Source organism: Arachis duranensis, chromosome 1, assembly GCF_000817695.3.
Source record: "Arachis duranensis cultivar V14167 chromosome 1, aradu.V14167.gnm2.J7QH, whole genome shotgun sequence".
Taxonomy (NCBI): domain Eukaryota; kingdom Viridiplantae; phylum Streptophyta; class Magnoliopsida; order Fabales; family Fabaceae; genus Arachis; species Arachis duranensis.
In genome coordinates this window covers 75,946,077-75,954,823 of record NC_029772.3, presented here as the reverse complement: position 1 = coordinate 75,954,823, position 8,747 = coordinate 75,946,077, and the positions used below count along the sequence as shown (strand labels likewise).

Sequence of the window (8,747 nt, the reverse complement as noted above, 5' to 3'; positions counted from 1 at the left end):
TAACCTAATCTTGATATGGTTTGAATTTGCTGATTAGACTTCTGCGTTTCAAGCTTGGACTTTCTCTTTCTTGCTTCTTTGATGATCACCTTAGGAAAAAAGCTTTCTCTTTCTCTTTCTCACTTTTCTGAGTTTTGTGATTTGGCTAAGACAGAGGAGAGAAGAATGTTGCTTTGGTAGTGAGATCAAATTGGAGGGATTTGAACTTGAGTTGGGTTTGGATCGGATATCCATTAAGCAACCCGTTTGGCCCATTTGACTTCTTTTTTTACTTTTCCTTGGGCTTCTATTTTTGCTTTCAGCCGACCATCCTTGCTATTTGCTTTTCATTCCATTTGGGCTATAAAATTAAATTTTGGCCTGCAACAATAAATAATTAGTAATTTGCAATTATAATTAATCAACACTAATTATTTATTTTGCTCAAAAATAATATTTGTCATCACTAATGGAAAAGTCTAGGAGGCCAACAATTTTATTGAATTTTGGCCAGCATATAACCAGCAGAAAAATGTGAGTCATTGGATGAAATCTCACACCAATCTCACACCATCAAATCATCATTGATGGCTAGTTGATGGCTAACAATCACAAAAGTTGCTGCCCCTAGCATTGCTCTTTATTATTTATTTATTAAAATAAATAATTTAAAAATTGTTACTAATAATATTATTAAAGACATGTATTAACTATATCATTTTATTATTTAACGAAGTATACAACATTTTCAAGGTGAATCTCACACTAAATTTAATGTTTAGAAAATGTACATCAAGTCGTCAACAACATTTGAGTACACAGAAGTTCTATTTTTTGTAAGGGCAAATTCAACTTTTGAAATGCATGTTTCGTGCACTGACTTCTGAGTGGGCTGTTGAAGCATAGTAATTTATATTTGTCTTCACTTGCCTCATTTGTAGTTTAGTGTTTAACTAGAAATAATAAGTCTAATAACATGGTTTACCAAGGGAAGGGTTAAGATTAAGAAACAAAAAGAGCAATTGTATTTGTATTGTAACGTTGATTAGTCATATCATGTCACATAAACTTGTAAATGATATATATTTAATTTGGCGGGGTTAAGAGGTAGTTGGGGAAGGCATAACTAACCGGCTTGGCAGATAAGGTCAAAGTAGTTGGTGGAGTTGACTGAAACTACAAGGAGAGTGAGAGAAAGAACGAAGGTCAAGAACTTCAAGGCCAAAGTGGTGGCAGAGAAATCAGAGATGGCAACCAAAGGTAGCAATTCGATTCATAGGTCAAGTTCCCGGCCACTACTGGATCTAAGCAAAGCAGAGATTCAAGGGAATGTGGAAGAGAAGTATCCAACTATTTTGTTACCGAATCAATCTGATGATCTATCCCACCTTGCTCTTGACATTGGAGGTGTAGTGATTCAGATTCATACTCTTGATTCAGCATTTAATTTATCTTTTGATATTGAAATTATTTGCTGTTTACTACTTTGATATTAGATAATTGCAATGATTTTGTGGGAACTTCCTCTTTCAACCCATAGAGTATATTTGAGAGTATATCTTACTTAAATCCCTAATATTGTGGAACTGAATAACATGCCTGAAACTAGTTATTTAAATTGTATGGACAGGATCTTTAATAAAGTTGGTTTACTTTTCAAGACATGAAGGCCAATCAACGAATGATAAAAGGATGAAAATTTTGAAGGATAAACTTGGAATTCTCAATGGAAACAGGAGAAGTTATCCTATTCTTGGTGGGAGGCTTCACTTTGTGAAATTTGAAACAAACAAGATTAATGAGTGTTTAGAATTCATTTATTCAAAGAAGCTTCACTGTGGTGGTTAGTTTCACTTCACTGACTTATTAACTTGTTTGGATAGTGTCATATCTACACTACTTTTTTCAGTTCCTAACTTTATTTCCCTGGCTTAGGATGGGAGTCCCATCATTCTGATTCTACAAATGACCAGAATGCCGTAATTAAGGTAATATGATTCAAACAATTTTACTTTTGCAGTACTAAGTTGCATTTTCTCTTGCCTTGCTAGTATGATAAATTATCCTTAATGTCTGTATTTTAGTTTATTTAGATGTGTGAGGGACAGGATACAGTCTGTGTTCTACCTTTTACATTAGGAAGTAGGTACTGCAAAACGAGAATTAGCTGAATCCATTAACAGTTTTATATGTTACTGTGATTATGATGATTGTAGTTCCCTACTTAATTAGTGCATTCATTTTGTGACAAAGGCTACTGGAGGTGGGGCATACAAGTTTGCTGACCTTTTCAAAGAAAGACTTGGGATTAGTCTTGACAAAGAAGATGAAATGGATTGTCTTGTAGCAGGAGCAAACTTCTTGCTTAAGGTGGATCTAATTTTTAGAATCATCTATTTATTTTGTGTTTTGTTTTGTTTTCACAATCATCTTGAGAAGTTTCAAAATGTTTGCATTTTTTCTTACATGATACGAAATTATGAACAATTATAATGTCTTATCTTTGGGAACATTTGAACGCATATTCTGGGCCGTTAATTCCATCTCTTGTCAATAATTCAATTGTTCTACGTCTTCTTAGTAGGCAATTCGTCATGAGGCTTATACACACATGGAAGGCCAAAAAGAGTTTATTCAAATTGACCCGAATGATCTATTTCCTTATCTTCTGGTTAACATTGGATCAGGTGTTAGTATGATCAAGGTATGCCTTATACCTATTTTGTTCCTCATTACTCATTGTTTCTTTGTTTTCTTTCATTATGACACACAGATGATTATCTATATACTCTTGATCTGCTTTTACATAGGTTGATGGCGACGGTAAATTTGAGAGGGTTAGCGGGACAAACGTCGGCGGTGGAACTTACTGGGGATTGGGAAGACTGTTAACAAATTGTAGCAGGTCATTTTTCTAATTACTTTTCCCTCCTTTATCTACTGCTTTATATGTGAACTATTGCCATAGGGTTTGTTAAAATTAATTCCAGCTTTGATGAGTTGCTTGAGCTAAGTCAGAAAGGAGATAATAGAACCACTGACATGCTTGTTGGGGATATTTATGGCACAGACTATCCTAAGGTAAAGGTTGCACCTGATCTAATTGCAATAGAAATTCATCAAAAAATTCTCCTAATTAACCTTGTATATGGAATTGATCACATGAGTCATTTGCATTTTTTTCATCAATCAACTTAGCTTAGTATTGTTCACTGTATATGAGAATAGATTGGCCTATCGGCATCAACCATCGCTTCAAGTTTTGGCAAGGCTACGTTAGAAAATAAGGAGCTTGAAGAGTACAGACCTGAAGATATATCACTATCGCTTCTACGAATGATTTCTTACAATATTGGCCAGGTCAGCTGGCAGTTGTAATTTTATCCATCTCTTTTCATATTGGTTCGATTCTACTGTTATATTCATTCGTGATTTAAAGTTTAAACTTTCTTCAGTGAATCAACCTTTCTACGCATTAGCTATTCAATTTCACAAAAAAGTCTATATTATTCTGCATATGAATTGTGAACCTTTCCTTTTTCAATAAGATCTAAAGATTAATAGAATGATACGGTTATTTTAAATTTTATTGTTTTCATTTAGAAATATTTTAAGGAATATCATCGATCCAAATGTTACCTATGAAAAACGACATAAAGATGATCTGTTACAGTAATTGTGTTGATCATGCTTTGTGGCATTACATTCTACCTTCAGTAGTTATCATGTTCTGTCCACTATTTATTCTTCCAATTATTACCCAACCAATTCTCTTTTACTACTTCTGTGTAGATATCTTACTTGAATGCACTGCGATTTGGGCTAAAGCGTATCTTCTTTGGAGGATTTTTTATAAGGGGCCATGCCTACACCATGGATGCAATTTCTTTTGCAGTTCATTTCTGGTACATAAATTTCCTGATGATCTCACATGGCAAGAATATTGTATATATGCTTTTACTTAAATTAAGTCTTATCATGTTAAGATTCATATATTTCTCATTTAGGTCTAAAGGGACGGCACAAGCTATGTTCTTGCGGCATGAAGGATTTCTAGGAGCTTTAGGTGCATTTATGAGCTATGAAAAACATGGCTTAGATGATCTTATGGTGCATCAATTCGTTGAAAGGTTCCCAATGGGAGCTCCATATACTGGAGGCAAGATTCATGGCCCGCCGCTTAGAAATTTGAATGAGAAGGCAAGTCTTGAAAATATGTGTGCTACTGAACTACTTGAGATAAATTAACTAGTCGCATACTGTAACACACACGTTTATTATATTCACACTAATTTTACTGCTTCCAATACAGATTTCATGGATGGAAAAGTTTCTGCAAAAAGGTACCGAGATTACTGCTCCGGTGCCAATGACCCCTCCTGGAACTACTGGACTTGGGGGATTTGAAGTTCCTTTGTCAAAAGGAAGTACTCTACGTTCTGATGCCAGTGCTCTAAATGTTGGTGTTCTCCATCTAATACCAACTTTGGAGGTGTTCCCATTATTAGTAGATCCGAAAATGTATGCTTGACTACTCAACACTGTCAAGTTTTTAGAGTAAAATTCCTTTGAGCTTCTCTTTCAATGTTATAATTTAGTAATTTTAATTCCTATGGCAATGCAAAGCTACAAACAAATGGCCTTTATATTTTATTGCATGATATGTTGTTCATTCAACGAAGCATTTCATGTTACTTATTTCATAATATACTTATAGTTGTTATCTGTCAGCATTTTAGATTTTAAGTATAGTTTTCTTTGTACAGGTATGAGCCTAATACTGTTGATCTCTCAGATCATAGTGAATTGGAGTAAGTACGTTACTCATTTATCACTTGCAAATAAGGTTTAACTTGATTGTTAATTATGGTTTCACTATTTTCTAGTGTTTTTTTTCTTCCGTGGCTAATACAGAATTCGTATATTACGTTATGTAGATATTGGTTGACAATATTATCAGAGCACTTGCCAGATCTTGTTGATAAGGTAATCATGTTTACAATATGGCATGTTACAAGCACCATAAAGTTAGAAACATTAAATCATGAAAGATTACAGAGGTCCATATATCCTTTAAATGCAATAAATTAAAAATTACAGTTGAAGAAAGAAAGGAAGGTGCAATGCAAAGAATAATAATTACAAAGGATAAAAATAAAAAGGTAAACCAGGGCAGGGAAAACAAGTATGTTCAACATAGAGCTTCCCAGTGATTGAACATAACATGTGCTTTTTATTTGGTTTATTATTTAGTATTTACTGCCTTGCCAAACATCTTTGAACTCTGAAGCATAATGGTTAGGAAAATATAGACTAAATTTTTTTCCCCCTAAAGCAGTATATAATTGTGATGTTCTTCATTAAAACATGATAGGCTGTAGCAAGTGAAGGTGGGACTGATGATTCCAAACGTAGGGGCGATGCTTTTGCTCGTGCTTTTTCAGCTCACCTGGCAAGGTGTCATGATTTGAACCATTTGAGACTATTTAACTGCTTTGTGGTCAATCTATTGCATTAGTTAAAACGTCTAAAACCATTGCCGTTTATTGTTATTGAACTGATGAAATTCTCCACCAATTGACTAGGTTGATGGAGGAGCCTGCTGCATATGGGAAGTTAGGCTTGGCCAATCTATTGGAAATGAGGGAAGAGTGCTTGAGAGAATTCCAATTCGTCGATGCCTATAGAAGTATAAAGCAGAGGTAACTACTTTTTATCAGCATTGAACTTTGAACATGAGATATAACAGATATTTGCCTGAGTGCGATAGATAAAAGAAGTAAACATGCCTGTCAATGTGAATGTGAGCTCATGTTGTTTATAGACCTTATTCTGCTAAGCATTTTACCATTGTTGATAACTTAAATTTGCAATTTATTTTATATAATATATCTCAGGGAAAATGAGGCATCACTTGCGGTTTTGCATGACTTGTTGATGGAGCTTGACAGTCTGGATGAGGTACAGATACCTAAATATCACTATAGTGCTCTGATTATCTGAATTTTGCATTGAGAAGTCAATGGTAAATTAGTATTTTTGTGCAATACAAAGACTGGTGTATGCTATTGATATGTAATTCCGTTTTGAACAAGTATGTTTGATGTGTAAGTAAAGAGTGAAGGGAACAAAAGGAGAGTTCCATTTGATTCCATGCTGAGTGAAAAGTCAATCTCATCACAGATATGAAAGCTTGAAGCCTCATTTATTTCAGGAGACAAGACTACTTACTCTAATTGAAGGTGTTCTTGCTGCAAACATTTTTGACTGGGGATCTCGTGCATGTGTGGATCTCTATCATAAGGGAACTATTATAGAAATTTATCGAATGAGTCGGAACAAAATGCAGAGACCTTGGAGGGTACGTAAACATACTCATTGTGAGGGCACATGATTTTTTAAATTCTCTCAAGGTTGACATTTGTTCCAACTTTTTTTTCAACTAGGTGGATGATTTTGATGCATTTAAAGAGAGAATGCTGGGCAGTGGTGACAAGAAACCGCTCCCACATAGAAGGGCTTTACTTTTTGTAGACAATTCAGGTGCAGACATCGTTCTAGGGATGCTTCCCTTGGCGCGGGAGCTCCTTCGTCGTGGAACTGAAGTGAGTTCACTTTCTTTATTCAAGTGAATTAAGAGAAAAACAAGAAAGATATGAATTAGGAAGAAATAGTCCACAAAATATGATTTAACAAAATATTGCTATATTCTTTGTATACCAAGGAAAATCATGGAGTAAATTATGAATTCTGTGTTTGTTTTACTGCTATAATGCAATGACTTGGTCCTATGCCTATGAGTTATATGATGTGAACATGATAATAATGGTCAAGTGCAGGTAGTTTTGGTTGGAAATTCCCTTCCTGCTTTAAATGACGTGACTGCAATGGAGCTTCCTGACATAGTTGCTGAGGCTGCCAAGGTTTGTAATTATTCTCATGAATTTACTTCAGTACCTGTCATGTCATTCTAACTATTTTTCCTCCTTTGCTTCCACAACCTTCCCTTTAATTTTGTCCACTTTGAAAATACAAATAATCTGCAGCTTGAATTTATGAGATTGTTTATTTCAACGCTACAATGTGGACCTAATTCTTTGAGCTTATCTACAGCACTGTGACATACTTAGGCGAGCTGCCGAGTCTGGAGGCTTGCTTGTGGATGCAATGACCAACACATTAGACGGTTCTAAAGAAAAATTGCCTTCGGTACCCCTGATGGTTGTTGAGAATGGGTGTGGTAGTCCATGTATAGACTTCAGACAGGTCAGCTCTGAGCTGGCTGCCGCTGCTAAGGATGCTGATTTGGTGGGGGAAATTTCTATTTGTTTGACTACTTCAAAATTAAGAAAGTCAAGGAAAAAGTGTTCTAATTATAAAATTTCCTTTATTGGGCAGATAATTTTAGAAGGGATGGGTAGATCTCTTCATACCAACCTCTATGCACAGTTCAAGTGTGATGCTTTGAAGGTAAGTGGATTGCTCAGATGAATTTTGATCTTGCATTTTCATCCTTGTGATTTCAGTGTAGAATTTACTGAAGTTAATACTTCACTAAGATCTCTTGTTGGCTTGTATGATGATTTTTCCTTGTTTAAAGAACACCTTTGCTTTTTGTTACATAGATTCCTTAGTTTATTATGATACGTCAAATGGATTATCTATCTCACTTCAGTGTTTCTTCCAACCTTAATCCTTATGAGTTATCCCCTTCTTAACATATTTTTGTTTTCTTGGGAGGGGGAATTCTGTTTATCAAAGTGTTTGTCTGCCTATGTGTTGTACTCGATTAAATCATCAAAAAACATTATTTTCTTATATTTTTTGGCAGCTCGCAATGGTGAAAAACCAAAGATTGGCAGAAAAGTTGGTTCAAGGGAACATATATGACTGTGTTTGCAAGTACGAGCCTGCTTATTGAAAGCTTCTATGTATCACTTCCATGTCTAATGCTAACAGCTTCCTAGGTTATGACCCAAATTTGATGTTTTTGTTTACCTTTCTTGTCTGGTTATGCTCTGTATAGTGTATTTTATTTTATTTTATTTTTAGGACTTAATCACCCATTTTATTTCCAAAATCATAGGAACGTAAGCGGGAAATAGATCTTCTCAATTTTTTTTAATAATTGAAGAAGTAAATTGTGATTTTTCACCATTAATTTTATAAGTGGAATCACAAATAAATATGAAAGAAAGAGCAATGAAGGGTTAGAGTTCACACTTTACACTCTCAATTTTTTTTAACAATGAAAAGGATTCATACCCTAGACATATGATTCAACGACTTCATAAGTCTAGAGCAATTAAAGCCTTTTATTTCAAATTATACACTTTGAATACGAGTGTTAAAAACTTACTAAGTTTAGTACGTTCATAATGTAAATTACTCAGACTTAATTTTTACTAGTATTTTTACTCGTAATAACATTACAAAAATATAAATTTTTTAAAATTACGATTCACTTTGTTATGAAAATATAGATAATGCATGACACAAAAGATTTATAAAATCAAATTACTTTTACAAAAAAATCGTAGGTTGACAAAAGTCTCTGACTAAAAAGATCAAAGTATCTGTAGATAAAAAATCAAATAATAAGATTTTTAGTTATTAGTTTTATATGAAAAAGTCTAAGTTTTTATTAATAATTAAGTTTAACATTCGTTATCTAAAATTTAAAATAATTTAATGTATATATTTTTACATTTGATCAGGTGCTAACTATTAAGTCTGTTACACAAATAGAAATAATTAATTTTTATACT

At 33.9% G+C, this 8,747-nt stretch overlaps 1 protein-coding gene across 1 annotated transcript; it reads left to right on the top strand.

The window, feature by feature from the left end:
• Positions 1-986: 986 nt before the first annotated feature.
• On the top strand, positions 987-8,172 carry LOC107491568 (pantothenate kinase 2). The gene is made up of 22 exons (XM_016112444.3): positions 987-1,386; positions 1,610-1,822; positions 1,915-1,967; positions 2,233-2,349; positions 2,564-2,683; positions 2,790-2,884; positions 2,970-3,060; positions 3,208-3,339; positions 3,772-3,884; positions 3,987-4,179; positions 4,292-4,500; positions 4,746-4,790; positions 4,917-4,965; positions 5,354-5,436; positions 5,565-5,681; positions 5,877-5,940; positions 6,194-6,340; positions 6,426-6,584; positions 6,819-6,902; positions 7,093-7,287; positions 7,378-7,449; positions 7,811-8,172. Exons 1-22 carry the CDS (start codon positions 1,227-1,229, stop codon positions 7,898-7,900), a joined length of 2,601 nt encoding a protein of 866 aa, XP_015967930.1. The 5' UTR covers positions 987-1,226; the 3' UTR covers positions 7,901-8,172.
• The last annotated feature ends 575 nt before the right edge of the window (positions 8,173-8,747 follow it).

Coding starts and splice junctions, on each gene's coding strand:
- LOC107491568 (XM_016112444.3), top strand. CDS start 1,227: ATGGCAACCAAAGGTAGCAATTCGATTCATAGGTCAAGTTCCCGGCCA. Junction 3,061..3,207: donor ATGGCACAGACTATCCTAAG/GTAAAGGTTGCA, acceptor ATATGAGAATAG/ATTGGCCTATCGGCATCAAC. Junction 6,585..6,818: donor TCCTTCGTCGTGGAACTGAA/GTGAGTTCACTT, acceptor GGTCAAGTGCAG/GTAGTTTTGGTTGGAAATTC.